Source organism: Ambystoma mexicanum, chromosome 3p, assembly GCF_040938575.1.
Source record: "Ambystoma mexicanum isolate Mex_15411 chromosome 3p, UKY_AmexF1_1, whole genome shotgun sequence".
NCBI classification, from domain to species: domain Eukaryota; kingdom Metazoa; phylum Chordata; class Amphibia; order Caudata; family Ambystomatidae; genus Ambystoma; species Ambystoma mexicanum.
The window spans coordinates 919,916,674-919,941,514 of record NC_090925.1 but is presented as its reverse complement, the minus strand read 5'-3'; the positions used below and the strand labels follow the sequence as shown (position 1 = coordinate 919,941,514).

Here is a 24,841-nt window from a genome sequence, read left to right as displayed (position 1 = left end):
GCACAGACAAGACATGAGCAAGGCTTAAGGACAAGACCCTGCAAATGTACCTTTCATCAACAGGACTCAAAGGCAGCTCGGACGTTCTGGCAAGAGACTTCAGATATGAGTTGCCTCCACTACTTCTCCCCCCCCCCACTTGTTCATCGTTTAATTTTCCCCGGTACGATGCCAACCCTGGCCGGCCACACGCATCATGCAGTGCACCAGCCACTTAGACACACTCCTGCTCTGTAACACTCCAAACACTCTGTAAACCACACCCTGCCCACCTTTCTTCTACAATTTGACCCGCTCCTTATGCCCCAGGCCAATCCCTGCTCACACCTCGAAGTTGTTAGCAAGCAACCAAACAGGGTGGCCACACCTGATACTTTCCTCTGGCAACACATCCCTGAAGTGCCCCAACACAATTTGCGTAGATTCTGACCAGAAAGTGTGTTTTGCAGATGTGGACAGATTCATACTTCACATTCGGGTTCTTTACTCTTTATCCTCCCACTACATCAACCCCTCAACTCTTTCCTACAGGACTTAGCACGAAGAGGCTACCCAGTACCAGACGTCATGCAATAAAAGACCAAGTTACATGACATTACATGAAGCAGCAAGATTTAGGATTACAATGGCATATGCCATGTACTGCACCTTTTGATTTGACGTCAGGAACTTAGCATGGTTTCCCCCAAAGGACAGGGTAAAGACAAACCAACAATAGTCATATTCGCTAACAATTTCCAGTTTCACTCCAGTGGCCACCATTGCTCTTTTACACCCTTTGTACCGCATTGCAGATGCCTCGCCCCTAATTCCACCACCCTCCAAGCCCCCGAGTGTAATTCAATGAAGAGTCTTAAGACCCACTGAGGCAGACAACAGGCATTGAGGTTTCAAAGGGAGCATACAGAAGCGGTCTACCTGGTGGGGTCGGAAGTTCATTTAGTTGGGCCCACCACAGCGATATTAACCTCTGTCAATGGCGACACAGCGCTGCTGAGTGGGCATTTACAGATTTTAGATGGGCCTTACCCGCTCAGGCCCTACCCTGTCTATGCCTTTGGGTGCATACCCAGGTTGTTTGATCAAACGCGGCCCAGAAGTCACAAAGGCTGCAGAACAACTTTGCCTGGATGTCCATGGCCCTTCCCGAATCAATGTTCCAGTGACAGATGGACAGATGACCGGTGGTGCAAATCCCCATATGAGATGCTGACTGATTTTTAGGGAAGAAGCCCATGAACAACTTGAATTTGTGAGTTTTGTTATTTGTCTACAGTTCTTTTTTTTAGACATCATTTCAGCATTGGAAAATATTTACATCAGGTATCCGAAATCTTTTTTAAAAATTCTGTGCTTACACTTTAATTATTTCAATCAAAATCAATCAGATATCCAACAGAAAATATCAGAAATTAACTATCTGTTATGGATTCATAGCACACGTAGAACGGTTATTATTCTTTAAGTACATAGCAGTCCAATTTAGTAGAAATGAATCCAGTATGCCCTGTAAACCTGCCATTTTATCCCCTAAATAGCATTCCATATTTCTTTTTTCCACAATAAAAATGTAAATGTTTGTGGTCCGCCATCTGTACGTAGCCTGGCTAGCATTTGATTAACAATTAGGATTGCTATAAAATGATTTCTGCGTCAGAACCTCGAAGCTATTATCCGTCCTTAGCTAACCTAGCAGATCCTGTTGAAGGGCAGCTTTAGAGGGGAATTGCCTGGCTACATGTACCATACCTGCCTGCGTTCTTTGCATATTGGCCAAACAGTGTCTGATCTGGAGCCCCATTTCCAAAGCTTTCCTGGTGTACAATGTGATAGATTAGCCGGGTGGGATGCACAAATGAGCCAACACTAGTGGCTGCCGTCTGCCTTGTGATGAGGGCCAGGAACAGGTGGGCCAGAGATCCTGCCCCGGCCGATTGTCCTCTCGGTTGGGGAGGTACCCAGACCCCATGGTCACCCCACCTGCAGGATCAGACAAGGGACTTTGTACCACCTCTTTCATTTCACAAAATGTACCCAGAATTGATGGCCTAATAGTGAGCTCTGGGGGTTATGGTATATTTGAGACAATTCCTGACAGTGAAGTCATGAAGATACTACCAGAGCCCCCATGTGGGAACTGCAGTTCTCACCAATCTACGGTTATCAGCATATAAAAGTATGTCTATGGCTGTAGATTATTTCCATTTAGTGTTTAATCCATTAGACAACATATTGAACTTAACAATTGCCTTTCCCCTTCCAACTGAGCTATAATTTCACCTGGATCTCATGACATCCCATCACGCTCACAGATTTAAAAAACTCCTCTCCTCAATCATTAAAATAATTCTCTAATAAAGGCCTCACTCGCATCCTCAACATTGACAATACATCCCTTTCATAAACGTCCTTCGAAACCTACTTAAAAGATTGTCAAACTATCACCCCATCTTGAAAGAAAAAAGAACTCTACTCAGAGGGTGTCTCGATGCATCACCCCACCCCCCACTTTTTACTTTGGCAGCAAACGATTTGGACGAGTTGTTGCTACTGAATTCCAGGTTCACATTGATCACCACAACCTGCTGCAGGACTTTGAATCAGGCTTTGGACACTACTGTGTGACAAAATCAGCCACTTCCAAAGTGGCCACTATGCTTTCAAATTTGTGGATAACAGTGAACCATGCCTGGAAATCATGATAAAACATTTGCTGCCATTCAAACCTGCAGATCCTCTGGAGAATACTTACTATTTGCGCCATCGGCATGGACTGCAGGGCAACATGCTAACATAGTTCACTTCTTGGACAACGGTCACCGCTCTGTCCAGTTGGGCTGCCCTAGATCCCTATCTACCTGTCACGTGGATACCAGCAGGCATCCATAATACTTTTCATAATATAAAATCTCTGTAAAGTCTTTTGGGGTTGACTGCTAGCCAACAGAGGAATTCTCCATATACCAATCTAACCATGATACTCAACCACAACATCATTAGATGATGACATCATTTGACTAAGTTCTGGCCTCCCTATAATCTACTCCAAACCTGACAATCTACCATCTGTCTGAAGGTTAAACCTACCACAACCAAGCTCATGCTTCTTACTAAGACTACCATGCACCCACACAATGGGGGTCATTACGAGTGCAGTGGTAAGGGGTTAACGGCGCCGGTAAGGATGCCGGTGCCGTTAACCCCTTACCGCCGCATTACGAGGTCCCTGAGCCGGTCCCTCTAAGGACGGCTGGTTTTTCCAGCCGCCCTTAGCAGGAGCCGCTAAGGGACCAGGGATCTAATAACGGGCCCGTTATTAGCGGGCCCGTTATTAGCTCTCTCCCCATTCCCATTGAGCCCTATTGGGGCTCGAATGGAGATGGGTATTTTGAATGGGAACTTACCGGGTCCTCCAAGGTTGGAATGGCCCGGTAAGTCCCCATTCAAGGAACTGGGACCCGGACACGATTTTGGAGGCAGCCATGGCGCTAATAGCACCATGGCTACCTCCAAACTCGTAATGACCCCAATCTCTTTTATTGAAATATGTATTATTGATTTTACACTCAACAAGTATTACATAACAATCCACATCATCAATCATAATGAGCTTTTATCCCCATTCCACCCACCTCCACCAATGGAGAGCAGCTATAGACCACCCACCTATTACAACCGTGTCCTGAACAAGACTATGGGCCTCATTACGAGGTCTGCTGTAACCTGCTGGTGCCACCAGCGGATTGCTGGTGACCTCGAAAAACCAAATCCACCGCCTGACTTCTGGGTGCCACCGGGACATCACAAGTCCCGGTGGAGCGGGAAGTCAGGTGACAGATTTGGTAACTCCCCATTCCCGTGGAGTCCCATAGGACTCCATGAGAGTGGGGAGATGGAAGCACCGGCACCGTTGCTTATTTATGGCAGTATGTTTATTTTGTGCATTGATAGAGTTATTTTGTGCAAGAATTTCTCTGCATGTTATTAACTTATGTGAAAACACAAACTATTTGGCGATCCATTTCATTAAGCAAAACATTAGAAGCTGTATATCTAAATATATAAAAGTGAACATTTGTGCGTTTGTGGCTTAGCGAAGCGTTGTTCCTTATACAATTCCACACTGTTTCCCCTATCTGTACCAAATTTTGCATTGTTACCTGTTAGAAACCTCTGGACATTACTGGCTACATGACATTTGGACCCACCACCTCTCTCCCCGGATTTCAGCACAAGTCAAAATTTGTTTGTGGGTTTGTGGCTTGGCGAAGTGTTCCTTATACAATTTCACACTGTTTACCAATCTGCACCAAATTATGCATAGTTACCTGTTGGAACCCTCTGGACATTATTGCCTACATGACATTTGGCCACCCCACCCCTCTCCCCAGATTTCAGAACCTTCACACATGAGACGGTTGAATGAAATCAGCGAAACATCAATGTGGTCATAGAAGGACCGGTCCTCAACCTAAGAATGCACGGTTTCTGGGACATCTGCACCGCAACAAACTGCACACCAGGGTGAGGCAACAGGTGGGGAGAAAGCACGGTAGTTCTCAATATGCAGCAACACACCAACTCTCACCTCCCCCAATATTTGCTGAAGTGCATGTCAGCCAGCCAAACACTACCATTCTCAGTGCAGTTTACTTCAGAGCGCAAAGCACATCAAGCAATAAGCGAATCGGAACAGCAACCTACAGGATAATTGATCTTCATCAATTGATGAGAATATTGTTATGTCTGCCAACAGAACCCATTCGGCAAACGGGTACTAGTTGCTAGTTATTATTTTTTAATCCAATGTCAACGTTAATAATATGTGTTAGCAACTGAATGATCTCTTACATTATATTAAGCCAGAGGCCAGATATTAAAAGGGATGACAATGGGAGGGGGCCATGTATTATAAGCAATCAAATACCCGCTACCATACATAAAAACAACATTACAAGTCCCCTCAAAGTTACGTGCCCTTATAAAGGAACGCAGCATTTACCTTGCACTGGGAATATCTGTATAACATACAGTAGGGGGTACTTCATCCCATATATTATGACTATAATGTATACTGGAAGTGATCACAGCCCACCATCTCTATCTGTACCAAACACTAAATGATCACTTCCAGAGTAAGAAGCCTTTTCTGAGGAGAAACGGCGGTAAATCAGGAAAATGCATGTAATGGCTGCTGTTATGCTATTAGATCATTCCTTCTATTGAAGGAAATCAGGCTCTATTAAACATTTTCTTTAAAAGGATGATGGAGGGACCTAATGTTATGCAATGTTAATATCATTTTACACTGTGAAGTAGTATCAGAGTGCCTATGCATGTCTGTGGATTGGTGTACTGTGTCACTGCCCGGTGTACCCAAACCTTAGCCTGCTGGAAGAAAGAAAACATGCGAGGAGGGGGAAAACGGAGAGGAAAGCGGAAAGTAGACACAGGGCGGTAGAGATGCGGTGGGGGGAGAATGTTTTGTGATAGCATGGATGCCTGTCAGCCCTGTCAGGTGGGCCATGGTTCTGCAAAGAGGAGGAGGCGGATACGTCCTAAGGCAGATTAGTAAGTTAGTACACAATGGGCCTCATTACACGGTAGGCGGTAAGGGTTTACCGGTACCGGTAAGGGCACCGGTACCGGTAAAGCCTTACCGCCTTACTACGAGGTCCCTTTGCGGGTCCTCCCTTAACGCCTGGTTTTTCCAGGCGTTAAGGACGGGACCCGCAAAGGGACCTCGGAGCTAATTACGGTACCGCAGTTTGCGGTACCGTAATTAGCACCTTCCCCATTCCCATTATGCCCTACGGGGCAAAAATGGGAATGGGGAAGGGCCTTAGTGAATGGGGAATTACCGCCCCCGCTCACCTTGGAGTAGGGCGATAATTCCGCCATCCACCAAGGCGGACTCGGTACGGTACTGGCGGCAAGCATGGCGCTAATAGTGCCATGGTTACCGCCTACCGTGTAATGAGGCCCAATGTAGTGTTGGATGCATGAGGCGTGCAAGAGTATGCTCGGCAACATTGGACATTTGGTGGCTCTTTTGCTCGGGCCTCTCTATATGTTGTTCCCCGTGGCAAACTCCGGAATTCTACTTCCATGACTGCCAAACCGGAGCCAGGGCTGGAGTAGGCAAGGATAGACTGTGTATAAAGGTGAATACATTATTTCCAAACGACTCCTTTGCCGTGTAGGTGCCAGTCATTGAATCTCAAGGGATTTAGAATGCATCCTATTTGTTTGTAGAGGATTAAATGATCACTCCATGATTTACTTTCACAAAATGCATGCGTGTACTGAGCCCACAATTTAAACTATGTAAAATGAAGGACAAAAGATTGATCATGAAATATTAACAATGCTTTATTACTTTGTTTATTGTTCACTTTTACAAAAACTTTCAAAGTAGTCAACGATTTCTCAAGAAGTAAAGATGAAGTGGGTGTTTTGTTCGGCGGCGCTTCTGCTCTTCCTGACGACACTGGAGGCGAGACCAGGTGAGATCCCGCCCATGACGGTAGTTCTGTTGCTGCTCATTTGTAGATCAGTGATCCACTGACCGCTGCAGATTATTCGATTTTTTTGCAATAAACTATCAGTTCACAAATCACATGGGGGAAAAAACAAGCAATTAGAAGAAAAAGGATCATTCTTTTTATGGTAATGTCAAGAGCATATCTGCAGCACCTCCCTCCCTTCCCGCCATGTATGCAGATCACCAAGAGGATAGGATGATATTTGTTCTGAAAGAAGCAGGCGGAGCCCCCCATGAGGCGAACTAAGTGCTGCAATAATAGATATTCTTACCCAATTTAATGTTACTTAGTTTATCAATCTCAGAATGATGAAGGGCTAAATGAACGCCTCCAAGGGATTCGAACATGCGCAGCGTAGACTGGCTTTCGTGTCGCGCGCCTAACTTTTGCGCTGCTGGGAGGAAAGCTCACAAATTGTCTGAACCATGCAAAACCGAGCTGTGAGAAATCTTTTAGCAATAATCAAAGAGAATGATACAAACATAATGAAAAGATATTTTCCATGATGGCGGGAAACATCTTAATAAGTGACTTGCTAGTAAGATTGCGCTGTTGCATCTGTTTGCAGCCTATATTAACAGGCTTGAATCCACTCAGTGTCCACTCAGACCGCAGCCCTTCAGTGGTTGATGTACTGAGCGGGCAAGGCCCACCTAAAATCTGTAAACGCCCACTCAACAGCGCTGTGTGGGCATTTACAGGTGTTTAATGTCACTGCGGCCCAACTAGATTAGCCTCAGGCCCCAATTGTTAGACAATCCTGGCTAGGCCTCTGGTGTTGACTACGATTTAAATGTGTAATTGCAGCACACCTCATACTGCAGCGCATAGGTGTAGAAATCTGGCATGCCGCATGCAGCACGTTAGGAAACTGTTAACTAAAGCTGACCATGCTCTTTTTGTTGACTAGAATACAGAAAGCAAAATAAATTGTACAGCAGATACGCTTTTGTTCCTGACTGAGTTCTTGTAAAGAGTCCATGGGCCTCATTACGAGGCAGGCGCTGACGGAATGAAGGGGGCCAGAACGGGACCAGCCCCCTTCCTTCCGTCAGGGCCGATTACGAGGTTCCCTTCGCGGGAACCGGATTAGACGCATGGTAAAACCAGGCATCTTTTCCAAATCCCGCGAGGGGAAGAGGGAGGTAACAACGGGACACTCATAATGTGCCCGTTGTTACCTCCCTCCCCATTCCCATTGAGCCCTGTGGGGGCTCAATGGGAATGGGGAATGGTTCCTGCAAGGATGATTTACCGGGTCCTCCTATGTCGGTGTAACCCGGTAAATCCCCATTGCAGGAACCCAGTAAAGGAGGCCGGTTTGGAGGCAGTCATGGAGCTAATAGCTCCATGGCTACCTCCAAACACGTAATGAGGCCCCATGTGTTTTAAAAACATTTTTTTTACCGAAAAGGAGCATTACGAAAATGGAGTTTGTGATCGAAAACGAAAATATCCCCCAAATAAATAGGAAGGGAACAGGGTAGTGTAGTTTACAGTAGGTTCTAGGCGTTGGTAACTGGGCGCCAATGGGATGTATGAGGGGGATTGAAAAAATGGCAGTTCATGAATCGGAAATTTGGGAACAACATTTTCTATAAAATGGCGTAGATGTATGTGTTTTTTATGAAATAGAGCACCGCAGTGTATTCATGCGATTCTGTAGACATGGATCCTGTCCGATCGCAAACCCTAGGCCAGCAATACCACAGCCTGGTGTTGAATAATGGACCTTGCCAGTCTAACATGCAGGCCCGGGGTGCACAGTTTAAACCCCCTCACTGCCTTCTCTTACTAGACCCTGGCTTTGCAGGGGCAGGTATCAAAGTAATAAGATAATGCACACATTGCCATGAGCACTCCTAACCAACACCTGCATAGTATTCATTAGTCTGCACACGTTACCCAATGAAGTCCACTACTTTTAGAATAGTCACCTTGTTGTTTGTTTGTTTGTTTAGTATTTATTATGCGCACCAGACCCTAGGGTATAAGGGCGCAACAGGTAAGAAGATGTACAACTTGGAGCAAGGTTACAGGTTACAGGTTACAAGGACATACATTACAGACATGTACTACATGTGACAAGTAACATTTGTATCAGGCATGTGAAAGAGGCAGGGGGAGCAAGTTAAACATTCATTTAGCATTTGTTGTCATCAACCAGTTAATCACATTTTTCCTGAATTTGGTAAAAGATTGTTCTAGTCTCACAGTGGTAGGTAATTAATTCCAAAGTTGAGCAGCTTTGACTTAGGAAGCTGGCTCCGCCTATAGTAGCTAGTTTAAAGTGGGGTACTTGAAGGCGCCTGGTATTGGCTAGTCTTGTTTGTCTTGTGGAGTGTGTTCTAGTGAATCTGTCCTTTAAGTATTGTGGGGCTTTATTGTGAAGTGATTTATGTGTGAGGGATTCAGTTTTGAGTCTGATTTTCTCAAAGGTGGAAAAACATTTATATTTCCTTCTTGTTTCTGATATGTGTTCTCTCTTGGGAATGTTCAATGCTGCTCGGAGGGCATTATTTAGCTGTGTCTCAATTTTGTTGATGGTGGATTTAGAGGGTCCGATGTACAGAGCGTTACAGTAGTCTAATTTGGAGATGATTAGGGCTCTGGCTAATGTTAGGCAGCTGTGTTGAGATAAGAATTGTTTTCCTGCTCTAATTAGTTTACAAGTGTAAGCTGTTGAAGAGGCTAGGGTATTTACCTGTTTGGAGAATGATAAGGTAGAGTCAAGGTAAATACCTAGCGTTTTTACTTCTTTGGCTACTTGTATGCAATTTTCATCGATGATGAAGGAAGAGTAGTTTGTACTTAGTTTATTGATGAGGGAGGTGGTACCTAAGAAGAGAAACTCGGTTTTATCATCGTTCAGGCATAAGCCATGGGTTGCCATCCATGCCTGAACGATGCTGTAAATTATGTTCACCAATGCTGAGTCCTTTCCATAGTCCCCTGTGAGTGGGAGGAGGATCTGGGTATCGTCAGCGTAATTAGTATACGTGATACCCAGATGATCCAGGTCATCAAACAAGGGCTTAGTGAAAATGTTGTATAGCGTTAGTGAGACGCATGATCCCTGTGGCACACCGCAGCTGATGGGTATGGGGTCTGCGGCTGCTGTAGGGGAGAAGACTCTCATGGTGCGGTTACTGAGGAATGATTGGATCCACACTATGGCCTCAGTGGAGAAGTGAGCTGCTGTATCTAAGTGGTTACACAATACTTTCTGATCCACTAAGTCAAATGCTGCGGATAAATCTAATAGGTGGAGCAGTGCTGGTTTTCCGGAGTCTCGTAATTTGTCTATTTGGGCTTTTAGGTCAATCAATGCGGTTTCTGTGCCGTGCAGTGGGCGGAAACCGGATTGACGGGAGCCTAATAGTTGATTTTGTTCCAGGAAGTTCTGGATTTGGATGTATGCCACCTTATCCAGAATCTTCAAGAGGAACGGTACAGTTGTAAACGTTCTATAATTAGTGGGTATAGCCGGGTCTAAGGTTTGCTTTTTGAGGAGTGGGAGCACCCAGGACCCTTTTAGGTTATTCGGGATGCTGCCCGTGGTAAAGGAGGCGTTAATCAGCTTGGAGATAAAAGGTGCTAGGTCTTGTGCAGCATCTTTGATGAGTTGTGCTGGACAGAGGTCTCCTTTGCAATTGGATGGTTTTAACCCAAGTATTACTTTCTCCACCTCTAATATGGAGACTTTGGAGAAGTAGAATTGGGTGGATGGTTTAGAGTTGGATGGCGTTTTAGTAGTGGGCAGTGTGGAAGTGGCTAATGTCTCTCTTTTCTGTTCTATTTTCTTTTGGAGGTTTAGGACTTTATTAGCTAGTGCATGCTGGATTTCGGAGCACCATTTTTTATCTTTAAGGCAGTTGTCTTGAGGCGTTATCGGATTTTCCAGTTCTCTAAGTATGGAGAAGAATTCTTTCGTACTTGAATTGGCTTGTGTGATTCTATTGTTGTAGGTCTCTTGTTTAGCTGAGATGATTTCTTTTTTATATTGGGATGAAATATTAATTAATTTCAGTTTGTTTTCCTGCTTGGGGTGAGCTTTCCAAGTAGTTTCCCATTTTCTTTTTTCTAGTCTAAGATTTTTTAGAAGAGGGGTGAACCAATTATTCAGGTGGCACTGCGGTTTACTGTTTCTAAGCTTTAGTGGAGTGATATCATCAAGAGTTTTATTCATAATTTTATTAAATTCTTCCACTAGGTCATTAGGGCTAAGGTTATTCGGTAGAGCGTTCAAAGTGGGAATGATACCGGGAAGTAGTTTGTCTAGTGTCATATTTTTTTTTGTTCCTGGTGAGTGCATGTGGTGCACAGGGTTTTTGCTGTTTAGGGGTTGTAGTGTCCAAGGAGAAGGATATCAGATGGTGATCTGTCCATATTTGAGGTGAGATAGTAAGGGTAGAGATTTTGCAATTATGGTCAGCAACCCAATCTAGTGTTCTCCCTTTGATGTGCGTAGGCTCGAACACTCTTTGGGTGTAACGTAGTTCAGTCAGAACGTTGGATGCTGCTAGGGCTTGTATGTCATTGAGATCGTTGAAGCCAATATTAAGGTCACCAAGTAATACTGATTGGGTAGTTTCTTTGAGGTTTTCTGAAAGGATGGTAGATAAGTTGGTAGATAAGTCTTCTATGAAGGTCTTGATGGAACCAGGAGGTCTATATATCAAGTGGAGGTTGAGAGTTTGAGAGTTAGCTGTGGGAATCTTAGTAGACATTATCTCACAGGATTCAATGGTTGGAGAAGGAGTGAGTCTCATACCAAGCTTAGTTTTGGCGATGATGGCTAGTCCACCACCTCGGGCTCCACATCTATCCATTCTGAGGATGGTGTAGTTGTCAGGCAATGCTAGGGAAAGTGCTGGACCTGATGCCTCATGCAGCCTGTTGCTATTGAAATGCCCTCCTTTGACACACTACAGCTTTCTAACCTGCAGCTCATTCCGCTTTTCAGCTCGTCTTCCCACTTAAGATGCGTTGCACAAATCCTCTTCACTGCCATTGGCACTATCAGCTCACAATGCATCACACCTTTTATTAGCTCGGATCTGTTCGTACTTGGTAGTATGCATATTCAAATGATTAGAAATGTGGGGTTCCGCCATTTTACAGTTTCCAGCTCATGGACATGTATAACTTTTCGCTTCAATCTAATTGCACATTTCAGACTGCATTGGGTTCCGCCTTAAAACTCAATTATGGGATTGTAAACTAGTAACTATCAACAACCGGAAGCTATTCCACCAACGGGTTCCGAGTGACATCTGCCGGAAACTCGACTTATCTATAATGTCACCAGCAACCGCAAAAGGAAACAAGGATTGGCAATGCCAATAGTTTGGGTGTTTCCTGCTGGTTTTTGCATTTATAGGCGCCAGGCTGCAAGTAGGAGAGTGCAGAGTGTCAAAGGAGGATGCAATAAGGAGTGCAGGTGTCCCAAGAGAATGAGAAGGAAGGCGATTAGAGCAAGGGAGGAAACAATTGACACAGGCTGCCATTGCTGATGGGCAAGAGGAAATATGAGCGAGAAAGGATGAGAGTGAGTGAGTAAGAAATAAAGCAAGAGTGTTAGAAGAAGGATGAGAGAGGGTTGTGAGGGTGGGTGGGTTGTAGAGAAAGTTGGGTGGGGGCTAGAGAGAGAGTGGGTAGGGCGGGTGGGGGATGAGAGAGTGGGAGTAGGGTGGGGTAAAGGGGTGGGAGGTGGGTGGGGTTGGGTAGCGAGAGTAGACATAGGGTGGGTCGGTAAGGGTAGAGAGAGTGGAGGTAGGGTGGGTGGGGTTAGAGAGAGTGGAAGTAGGGTGGTTGGGTGGGGCTAGAGAGAGTGGAAGTATGGTGGTGGGAGGGGGTAGAGAGAGTGGAATTAGGGTGGGTGGGTGTAGAGAGAGTGGAAGTAGAGTGGGGTAGAGAGAGTGGAGGTAGGGTGGGGTAGAGAGAGTGGAGGTAGGGTGGGTGGTTGAGGGTAGAGAAAGTGTAGGTGGGTGGGTGTGGTTAGAGAGTGTGGGTGTAGGGTGGGTGAGTGGGGGTAGAGAGACTGGGGATATGGTGGGTGAGTGGGGTTAGAGAGAGTCGAGGTAGGGTGTGTGAGTGGGGGTAGAGAGAATGGAGGTAGGGCGGTGTAGAGAGGGTGGGTGGGGATAGAGTGGAGGTAGGGTGGTGTAGAGAGGGTGGTGGGTGTAGAGAGATTGCTGGATGGGAGTGGGTAGAGATAGTAGAGGTAGGGTGAGTGGGGCTAGAGTGGGTGGGGCTAGTGGGAGCAGGTTGGGTGGGTCAGTGTTTGGGGTAGAGAAAGTGGGTTTAGGGTGGGTCAGTGTGGGTAAGGTGGGGTAGAGAGACTAGAGGTAGAAAGGGTGGTGGGGTAGAGCGAGTGGAGGCAGGGTGGGTGGTGGTAGGGTGTGTGAGGGTACAGAGGGTGGGGATTGGTGGGTAGGGAAGGAGGGTATAGGGTGAGTGGGTGGGGTGAGAGGTTTGGAAAAAGAGATTTTAGTGATTTGGCAGTTTCAAGACACAGCATTACCCATTGCTATGCCAACCAGATATTCTCAGTTCAGAACGCCCATTCCCTTTCTGTTCTGTAACAATGGTTTCAGTAATTTTGTGGCACATATGTGTGACGAAATTCCTTGCCTTACTTTAGGGACATCTAGTCCGGTCACAGAGGAGGGTTGAGCACCTCTGCAAGTTAGTGGACGAGGGTGAAGTCTAGGGATCATTTGGGAAGTTCCCCATGGTCATCCCTACTTAGTACCCATCAGTAGGGAAGGCACTGCCACAGGAACAACCATAAAATGACTGTCCGTTTAAGAAGGTGGAATCTTATGTCTGAGACAGTCACCAACGTGCATGTGGCCCTGTTTGTCCATGAACGCCCACTTGCAAGACAAAAACCCCATTCCCGCATTGCGCTCTAAAACTAAGCACATTCGGATTCCATAGGGTAGTTGAAACGAGAGCAGTCTCCCACTCTCATGTTTAACTCGCGTTTGCAAGGAAGGGGCATGCACAGGGAAGCGAATCAGCGACATTCATGAGTCTTTGGGTCAACAATCAGACCCATGAGGAAAGACAATGATGGGTGACCAGGTAGTTAATACTGCAGTTTGTGGGTCCCCGCTCAGACGCCCCAGCCCCTATTGCTCACACCTGACTTATTTGTTGTTCTACACCCAAGTAGACAATCCCAACCACTCCTTCATAAACAGGCCCAGGTGAAACAAATGTCCGAAGGATGGCCCTAGTTACTTATTTACTGAGGGGACCAATAGGCTGGTCTGGGGCAGGGAATGCAGGCATTTGGACACAGTCAAGGTCAGTGTTTGGAGCATGTTGGAGATTCAGGATGGAAGCCAGGAGAGGGAGAGGGAGTGAGGAGTGGGTGGGAGACAGAGAGAGATAAGTAACGTAAGGGGGTGGCAGGAGAAGAACATTGCGATGTGGCAAGAGGAGAACATCAAAAGGTGGCAAGAGGAGAACATTATAACATGGCAGGATTAGAACATCAGGACATGTAAAGGGGAGAATATTAGAAGACAGCTGGATGACAACACCAGGAGATGGCATCAAAAATCACCAGGAGGACAGAGAAATATCAGGAAGCAGAAGGTGGAGCCCATCAGGGGGTGGCAAGAGGAAACATTTGGAAGGGACTGCAGAGCAGGAGAAAGCACACAGAACGAGTGAGGCAATTGCGAGCCAGAACATGGCTTGCGCAGGCACAGACCACCTTTGGCATGGGGTAGAGGCGAGTTCTAGATCACAAGGGGCTGAGCCCATACTGGAAGGAGGAAGGGGCATGTGGCGCCACACCAAGGAGGGTCATGTCGAGAGGAGTAGTAGTAAGGTGAGACGGAGGATAGGAATCAGGACCCTAATAAAGGGCAGCATAATGCCCTCTTAAATTCCAACACAGAAAAGAAAAGACCCTGCTCACTCCCTCCAAAAGTAGAAGAGCAACTCCTCCTTTGACTGTGCCTTTGCAGACGCACAGCTATATCTATGATTAGAAGGATTGGAGCGCATACTAACCACTGTCAAGGGGGAACCTGAACATTGTTACTGTGTAAGGAGGCCCAGGAACTGGTGACTGTGTTGACCTGAGATTGACATGACATTACTTCCAGTGGGTATGTGAGGCGATGGGGGCTCCAGGTGGCAGGCATGGTACTGAGCCCCTCAGTAGCTTGCATACATGTCCAGTAAAAAAATAGCATGCCTGCCACCTGCAGCCCCCATCGCCTCACATACACCGATAACTACATTGATTGTGTGCATGTGTGAGATGCTGTGGAATCCAGGGGAGAGACATGGTATTTGTTTTTCTGGACATCTATGATAGATGTCTAGTAAAAAATACCATGCCTGCTGGTTAGGCCCCCCTAGGACCTTGCCTACACACATAATCACACTGATTGTGAGCTTGTGTGAGATGCTGGGGGCCCAGGGGATTGACAGGCCATTTTTTTAATGGACATCTATGATAGACGTCTAGTAGAAAATATCTTGACTTCCACCACCACCACCCCCTCCAGCGCCTCGCATACACACATAATCACATTGAAGGAGAACTGACTTTCGCCGGTGTGGAGGGAAGTAGTGCAACAACGGCATTTCTGAAAATGCTGTTGTTTTACAACCCCCCCGCGTAAATCAGCTCCACGGTCCAGCACAAACAAACACACACAGTCACAAAACACTCACACACAGCATGCACCAGCCAATTCACATGAGAACCCATCCTAGTAAAGCGCTATATAAACCCTAATAAAATACAAATACAAAATAAGACGAGCATTCAAGCATCCATACACATATTTAAATAATTCACATACATCTACCTTCTGCCCAGGTCCTGAAGTTTCCTCCCAGCACTCCAGCTCCTGCTTCGCACAAACAGGAATCAGGAAGCAAGAGCTTCCTGGAACCTGTACATCCTCGGCAAAATGCTTGTACACTCAGTGATTACACCTGGGCAAACCAGTATTGGGTTAACTGATAACCTTTGGGAAATTTGTAGTTTGCAAAGATTCCAAATTATTGTAAAGTTGATGCCACACAATGCCCCAGAAGGTGAGGTCAAGGTATGCCAGGCCCAGAAGGTGATGCCAAGGTATGCCAGCGTATACATTTCACGGAGATATGATTTTAGTAGGAGGTTTTCCAGGTACCCATCTTCTCAATCTGCAGTGGAAGATCTTCACTCCCATGAATCTGTGTTAAGCATCACTGCTAAGTCTTTGCAAATGCATGATTAAAATCGCCAATGGAAATAGAAACATCTACCGGGTCTAACGCTTCCCAGCCTGGCTTTAAAAGAATAGTTTTCAGATTACACACAGTTCTCAACGATAGGCGCCTTAACCCAATGAACTATCATGCTTGCATTGAAACACATGACATAAAGGTGGAAAACACATGTATAAAGTAGCCACTTTAAACAACTACTCTCTCTTAACCGTCGGTATGCATGACACCACAGGGGTGCAAATTTCCTAGGCAAGGTACCTGGGAACTTTGGGATGGGATCACACAACATAATCCTTTCCTCCAAATGAGGACATATAGATATGCTTTGTTGTGAAACAAGACCACTTTTTAGGGCACTGTCAGGAACGTGACAGGGATCAAGTATACGAAAATGTAATTTTTAACACCTTAAGTGCCAAGGGCGCGGTATCTCGTCCTTGGGATTACCTCCCTGTTGCCAAGGACGAGATATCTCATCCTTGGCACTTAAGGGGTTAATGAAACAGAAAACGTTAGAAGGCATTGAATGGCGATGTACCAAAATCACCAAAAAAGGCCTTGGCACTGGGGGGAAAACCCATGGCAGTTTCACACACACCTTCATTATAAAGTTGGGGTTCATTAAGTGGAGGCACAAAAGCAAAGCGCATTGCTTTCATATCTCCATTTAATGCCCAAGCCAAACGGTGACGAGGTGGTGAAAGGGAACAGAGTGGAGGTTTCATGCAGGCATGAGACAAATGGATTCCTATGGAATCCTCCTTGGTTTAGCACCTGCACCTTCTAAAGACCAGGCAGATTCGATAGGAATTCATTAGTAAATGCCATCTACAAAGTGTACTTTATTGGCAGGGTTCACCTTTTCACAAGATGGACATGAAATTGAAAGAGTAAAAGCAAGTTTACCTTTCTTTACTCGTTCCTTTTCCCCTCTGCCGTGTGAATGTTTAAAATTGCGCGCAGGGAACCCTAAATCATGTACGTTCTAAGGTCTCCAATATATATATATATATTTGTGAAAGTGTGTTTGCGTGTTCGGAGTTGGCTCTAGCCCCATAACAGTAGGTGGGCTGGAATTTTGGCCCAAGGTCGGCATACCAGTCTGGGTGTACTGGTGATAGTGACATTTCACCAACCCCACCCGTTCGCCCTGCACAGGCCAGGGTACGGCCCTGTACTATCAGTATAGGCGATTTTAGGATATTGCCGATTTTGAGATTGTTGGCTTCACCCCCACAACAGTTGGTGGGCTGATATTTTGGCCCAAGGTTGGCATACTAGTCTGGGGTGTACTGGCGAAGGTGAAATTTGACCAACCACACCCATTCGCCCTGCACAGGGCGGGTCCAATCCTGTGATATCAGTATAGGCGATTTCCGGAGATAAACGATTTTGCTACTTTTCCAAAAATAGGAAGTAAGGACACAAGGTTGGCATACCAGTCCGAGGTGTACAGGCGATGGTAAAATTTTACCAACCCCACCCATTCGCCCTGCATAGGGGTGGAGCGGGGTTCGGCCCTGTTCTATCAGTATAGGCAATTTCGGGAGATTGCCGATTTTGCAATTTTTCAATAATAGGAACATATGACACAATAAAACATACACAAGGCTATAGCAAACCCCCACGTGCATGTCAGCTATAGACCCGGGCAACACCGGGTGGTACCGCTAGTATAAAGTAAGGCTAAATGTCTTTATTTTGAGAGATAACTCATGACACATAAACACACGAATGGAGACAATATGGCATCATAGGAACTGAAAGAATCTCCATGACTCTTGGGAAAAATAACCAAATAACAGAAATTAAGTGTAGGCTTCTAGGGGTTCCAAAATAGAGGTGGCCCTTTTGCCCAAAGCCTCTTCCTGTGGCACAATCCTTAAAGGTTTCCTGCCCTCCATCTATGAGTTTTTCCCAGGCCTTTTCATCCATGGATTTCTCAGTATTGAGTTTAAAGGGTTCCCACACTCATTGATGATTTGTTAATGTCTCTGTTATTGGATTCTCAGTCCTGGGTATAAAGGATTTCCCACACACTTCTGCTTTGAAAAGGTGGTCCACTCAAGGATCTCTCAACCCTCTCCCTCTGCCAAGATCCTGTCCGGTGCACATCCTCACGTCTCCTCATCTTATCCTCCTCCTCCTTGCCCATGTGCCATGGGCACGTTCCAGCTTTCACTTTGGGGTTTGCCTAGCCACTGCTTTGCCCTCATAAACCGTTTTCTGATCATACTGGCTAGAGGCACTAGATATTTTCAAAACTCCTGATATTTCTTCTACCTGCTCTAAATGACTCTCTCCAGTCTCTTCCATAAGTTTCCCAACCTCCTCCTGGTTTCTCTCCAACCTCCTCCTCATGACTTTCACCAACCTACCCCAAATAACTTTTTCTACAACCCCCCTTCTAATAACCTTTTCAACATCGTCCAGCTGTTTTGCAATCCCTTCCTGATTTCTCTCCAATATCCTCCTAATGGCTCTTGCCAACCTCCACCAGCTATTTCCCAACCTCCCCCTGCTGTATCTCCCCCTTTCGCCTGCAGCCTCCTACCTAACGACACCTGCTTTCACCTCCGTCCTTCAATGTCTGTCTCCTCTAATGGCCGCCAAACACCTGATTTCTCCAGCTCTTTCTTCAAACACTCACACTGCTTGCCTGGAGCTGTGCGCTCTTATAGCCATGTGAACTCTCGTTGAGAGTTTGCACCCATGTCAAGGATTGTGTGAGGGGCTGTGATTAACTGCCCTAGGTGGAAGCACCTGTGTGAGTTTCTAGCAGGAGCAATTCCTTAAAGAGCCTGTCCACCAGTTTGAAATCCAATCTCTTCCATGGAGCTGACCACAAATCCTTGTGGTGTTTCCAGTTTTGTGTGCGTTCCATGTAGCTTTGATGTGTAGGTGAGTTGATTAAAAACATGTTCCCTCCTGACGACGTTACCCTGCCGGAGCCCAGCACTAAGGTGTCAGATTGTATTACGTGTTCGCGTGGTGGGTTCCGCGCAAGAATCAATTGTGGCTCTGCTACTGGTGGGCTCGCGAATTGAACGCATGAAGAAAATGAGGTAGGTCTCTGTCACTGCAGCAGCTTAGGTTGCAAGCGACAGAGGCAGACACAAGGTTTCTCTGACGCCAGTTCTGAGTGCTGGAAAAACCCCAGAGACCTCCTGATGCATGAGTGCGCTCGCTGAGCAAACAGCGGGGAATATATAATAGACCGTAATGTCAAAATGTGTGCTTACTTTCCGTGACAAAGGGATACTTTTAATTAAACTTACTACAAACGGGCCTTTCAAATTTCTTAAAGGAACATCGGTTAAGAATTTCCAGATGAGTAATCCCAGGGAGAAAATCGTTTTTGGGCAATTTAATTGAGGTAAATAAAGACACTCGTCGGGGGAAATATAGGGGGCAAGCATACCCAAATACCTCATTTTGTTTAGTAATCAGGATGGCTGTGAGTGATTTTCCGCAGACAAATTAAAGGGACTAAATGAGCGTCAGGCAGGGGACTTCATTTTAGCGTGTAGTCACACCCCAAGGTTTTATCTGCAGCTTTCAAATCAAGCCACTGACATATTTTAGGTATGCAGTTGTATATCGAATTTTTGATAATATCTCTCTCTCTCTCTCTCTCTCTCTCTCTCTCCCTCCCCCTCCCTCCCCCACTCCAACTCTCTCTCTCTCTTTCTCTCTCTCTCCCTCCGTCCCTCTGTCTCTCTCTCTGTCTCTCTCGCACTCTTCCTCTCCCTCTATGTCTCTCTCTCTCTTATAGAGAAAGCAAGACCCTCCCTAACTCAGGCGTCTACTGCTTATTTACCCCTATTGTCTAGTTTCTGTCTTGCTATCCACGTGGGCCCGAAGGCAACTGCCTTATCTATCTGTTCTAAAGGATTTGCTTTCAGACACTCAAGCAGAATATATCTCCTTGCTTTCACGCCCTGATATTCCCATCCCTCTGTCTCTTCATTACTCTACCCTCTTCCCCCTAATCTTCGCCCTCCATCTTCTCTCTCTCTCTTTCTCTCTCTCTCTCCTTCTGTGTCTCTGTCCCTCTGATGTATGCCTCTCTCTCTCTCTCCAACCTTCCTCCACTTTCCAATGTTACTCTCTTCCTCCTCTCTCCCCAGCTACGTGCTCCTCTCCACTCCACTACTACTTTCCCCCTCCACTCCACTGCAATTCTCCCCTCCACTACACTACTGCTGCACCCCATTTTCTACTCAGTTGCCATCCTTTCACTCACTCACCCCTCAGCAACCAATACCCCACCTTCCATGAAAATAACCCCCAAACTCGTGACCACAGTCCTTCCTCCTTCTGGACCCTTGGACTGCCACCTCCTCCTCCTCTGACCTCTCCGAAAAAATCCAAACCTTCTTGATCCCTGTCACCAGATGTTTCTTCCTCCTCCTACTTCTCCCATTGGTCATCTTCCCTGGGCCAATCTTGTCCGGTCTTCTCTGTCGGAGAGGTGTTACAGACATCAGAATGTATATAAAAAAGGGGCGTAAGCTCCGCCCTTTTGCCCCACGGTCCGCTATGGCAGGCTGATGGTTGCCTGCATTGGAAAATATTTATATTCATGTCAGGGAGCCATGCCACAACTGAGCCTAAGGTAATTGTTGGAGTGTCTCTTGATGTCATGCCAGAGAGCCGCTGTGTGGCAGATTTGAAACAGTCAGCATTCGGGAGTCCTGCCGCAGCGTTTGATTCTGGTTTGATTGTGGTGTGTGCTATTTGCTGTTTTTATCTCGTGCTCGTGTGGTCTCTGCTTCTCTGCATAGTGGTTCCCTCTCTCTCCCCAATGCCAGTGGAGATTGTGTGACTGGAACTGTCTATCTGGAGGCTCCGGTGGGTTGCAAATGAGAGTTTTTACAACAGTAGATTTGATTGCGGTATAATTCATTGCGTTTTCTACCACGCATTGTGGGGTGGGGTTAGGTGCATAATTGATGTAGGGGAGATGCGGGCGGTCACCCCCGCATATAGTTGCAGACAAATCATCCAGTCAAAAAACGAATTTGATGAATTCTACCACAATCAAATCACTCTGACCAAATCACCCTAAACCATCGATCAAATCACTTCGACTAAATCACTCTAAACCGTAGCATTGTCAGTTGCGGGTGGTCTACCCAGACCATTGATGGATGTTGTGGCCTGCAATGAAAAGAAACTGACCAGCATCTTTATGAAGAGGTATATGGTTATTCAAATTGGTACTGCCCAAGCACATGTAAGCACTTAGGGAGAGGACAGGAACTGGGGCCCTTCAAGAGCCAGCCCCCCTGTGGTGTAGGATTGGTTCTGGATTCCAACCTGTTAGGCTTCCCAACCCATGCTGAGAGGGGTTTCCATCATCTCTTGTCAAGGTCTGCTTATTGACCTTGTCACACACCTCCACCCTTTCTCCCAAGCCAACGTATGCTCCAGCAAATGTCCGACATGGGGCTAGGACTCAATCCATTTGTTTCTGAAAGGTAGCATGTAAACCATGAAGGCCACATGTGAATACTGGAAACTGGAAAAGGCCTTCTGGAGTCGGAAATGTGTTTGGGGGGGGGAGTTTGTGTCCTCCAGGCGATCCTGCCAGAAGCCCTTTCGTCAAGACAAAGGTGAAGATGAATTTTGCCATCACTAATGTCTCCACCAATTCATTTATCCGAGGCACGGATAGGCAGCACATTTTGATATTTCATTGAGATGTTTGAAGTGAATGCAGAATGTCCACATATTATCGGACTTGCAGACGAGGACTATGGGCGAAGACCATTAGCTATAGTACAGCTTGATTACACCGAGGTCCAACACTTTCTCCAGTTCTTCTATTATGATGTGTTCCTTTGCCTCAAGTATCCGGTGTGGTCTAAGGCATATAACCCTTCCATGGGTTGTGTGGATTTTGTGGACATCTTCCTTCACTCGTACTGGATTCATGGAGAATATGTCCGGGTATCCCCCTAACAACCAAGTGAGTTCTTGGTTACTGGATGTTAGGAGACTAACTGGCATGGTAACACCAGGAACTTTGATTGGTAGAGGAGTCTCCTCAGTTGTGTTGGGATACAGAAGCAGGGGTTGGGGATTACTGTTCTCAATACCACACCTTCAGTTTATTCCAATGACATAACTGGGACAACTTTTGTCACTTGACTTGCTGTACCTTGTAGGTGAGAGGCGATAAAACGTCTTTGACAACAAATGGTCGTTGGCACCTGGCTAGTAGTTTGTTTTGGGTGGTGGAGAACAAAGCCATCCATTGTGTCTAGACCTGGGAAGGACTTTGCTTGGCCTCTTTATCATACACCTTTTCTCGACGGGCCTGAGCATCTTGCAGGTGGGCTCTGACTAGACTCCTCACTTTCTCCATGTAGTCACATGCATTCTGCACCATTGATGGTTGCTGGCCTGTCAGCTGCCCAGGCCTTTCCATTCCTCCCGCTTGACCTCCTGTACATCACGAGGATTCCTGCCATACACCAACTCGAATGGAGAGAAATCAGTACAGGACTTTTGCGTCTTTTGGATGGTGAACAGAGCCCAAGGGATAACATCGTCCCACTTTTTCTCATCTTCCAGACTTCCTTGGATACATTTTAGTGTTTGATTAAACAGCTCCAGAGGCCATCGGTTTAGGGATCGTAGATTGAGTTCCAGAGGGTTCTAACATTCATCAAGGTTTTCATGTCCCCCGTCAGCTTTGACATGAAATTACTTCCTTGATCGATCAGGATTTCGTCTGGGAAGCCTAACTGGGTGTATTAAGGTACGAGTAATTTGAGGATGGCTTTGCAGGTTTTTCTCAGCAAGACTGTGAAGACTCAAAGGGTCTGACTATGTCCATGCCAATTCTGAAAAAGGGCACTTCAATGATCGGTAATGGCTGCAGTGGAGCTCGGGGTACATCAACTGGGGACATATTTTGGCAGATTGGAGAGCAGGCACTGAATTGCCTGACCTCACAGTACACCCCGGGCCAGTAGAACCTGTTGATAAGAGACTTTTGGGTTTTCCAGCTGTCCCACCGTCAGGTTGGAGTGGGCGAACGCCAAAACCACCCTTCAGAATTGCTTCAGTACCAACAGTTAGTGGTAGCTTGTTTCTTCTCTTGGGCTCACATTGCCTTGATGTGGAAGTCCCCTTTTGTTTACAAAGTACAGTGTCTTTAAAGTTAATCTATCAGCTTCTGACACTAGGTTCTACCGAGCTTGTTCTAGAAGTCGATCCATCCTTTGTGCTTCTGCGAAATCCACAGATATGACACCTGGGATTTCCCTGAATGGGGCTCCCTTTTCTTTTGCTTCATTTTGTTCAGTCTCATCTAGTGTTTCCACCTTTGCTATCTCTGGTATGAGGATCTTCTTGCATATAAGCTACACTCTATCGGTTGGTCAGGACAGATGATGTAGGAGAGGTTCCCCCAGTTGACTAGGACCAGTTTCACTTCTCGAAGATAATCTGAATCAACAACGCTGGCTCCTATGTTTATTGAATGTTTATGGGCCAGTCGAGATTTTGGGTTGATTGTTCCATTGGTCTCCTCCAGTATCTCCTCATGGTGGAATAATGACTTCTCCGGCCCCATATTTTGCACCCCGCACCCTTGGGGGTAACACTGGAGGGTACATGGGACAAATCTGTCAGTCTTACTACACTCAACATTCTCTGTGGCTATGAGAGACCTCTGTATCGGGGTCTGTGAGATTCCACAATGACACCAGGTGTCAGCAATGGCCTCAATACCACACCAACATCCAAAGACAGTCCAAGGTTTTTAATTGGGTTTCTTAAAAGGGGCTCTAAGAGATGTCCCTCACTCTCGTACATAGAAAGCAAGACCATCCCTAACCCAGGCATCTTTACTCCCCAGGCTAGTATCTATTGCTTGTTTACCCCTACTTTCTAGTCTATCTTGGTATCTGTGAGGGCCCAAAGCCAAGTACCGTATCCAAGTAAACTTCCTCTGGGTCTTCCTAAGTATGACATACCCTATCTTTGGGCCTTGAGTGAATCGAAGGCACAAGCCCTGCAACCCTTTAGAAGTAACCGGATCTTTCTCCTGCCTTTCAGCCCCTGAAGTTCCTCTCCCTGTGTCTCTCAATGACTCGAACCACCCTCCTGTTACTCTCCTCCCTCCAGCTACATCCATGTTTTCTTTCTCTCCTCCTAAATCTTCTGCTCTGGCTTTCAGAAGTCTGTCTCTCCCTACAACCAACCACCATCGTCCACTGCTACTCTCCACCTCTTCACTCCACTTCTACTCTCCCCTTTTTACTCCACTACTACTCCGCCATCTCCACTCCTACTCTCCACTCCACTACTACTCTCCCCTCTTCACTCCACTACAACTCTCGCTTCCTCAGTCCACTATCCTCTACTCTTTCACTAACTCTCTCACTCATCCACCTTACACACACGCTTACAACACGGTACCACCTAAGCATCTCTGAAAACCACATCCCAACTCATGTCCGCTGTCCTTCCTCCTTCTGGTCTCTTTGTCTGCCACTGACACCTCCTCTGACCTCACCTGAAAAACTCACACCTTACTGTTTCCGGTCCCCAGCTTTATCCTCCCTCTCCTTCTTCCACAGGTCCACTTCCACAGACCAATCTTTCCCTGACTCCCCCATCCAGGAGGTGCTACGGATATCAAAATATATTAACAGGAGCTAAGTCTCGCTCCTTTTTAGCTCTTGGGTCCACCGTGCTGGGCTAATGGCAGCCCACATTGGAAATGATTTCCGTTCATGTTAGGGAGCCGTGCCACGGCTCAGTTCAAGGTAAGGGTTGGGGTGTTTTTTGATTTCATGCCAGGAAGCTGCCCCAAAGCAGGTTTGAAACAGTCCGTGTTAGGGAGTCCTGACCCAGCTGTTTGATCACAGCATGCACTGGTGTCAGTTGGGGGTGCACCACATTCCTCACAGCAGCTTATGGTCTCTGTTGCTCCACTTAGCAATTTTTTCTCTCTCTATCCTCGATATCTGGAGAGATCTGGTGGCTGGAGCTGTCTATCTGGATGCTCTGATCGACTGTCAAGT

At 46.3% G+C, this 24,841-nt stretch overlaps 1 protein-coding gene across 5 annotated transcripts in view; it reads left to right on the top strand.

Annotated features, from left to right (window-relative positions):
• MATN4 (matrilin 4) overlaps positions 1–24,841 on the top strand; it is a 165,340-nt gene that overhangs the window by 33,313 nt on the left and 107,186 nt on the right. For 2 of the 5 annotated variants that reach the window (XM_069652205.1, XM_069652202.1), the window contains exon 3: positions 6,416–6,506. In XM_069652205.1, coding sequence (XP_069508306.1) covers positions 6,443–6,506 — 64 coding nt within the window. In that variant the 5' untranslated portion in view covers positions 6,416–6,442. Of the gene's footprint in view, positions 1–6,401; positions 6,507–24,841 lie in introns of all 5 variants that reach the window. The other 3 variants (XM_069652206.1, XM_069652203.1, XM_069652204.1) reach the window with 2 other exon arrangements.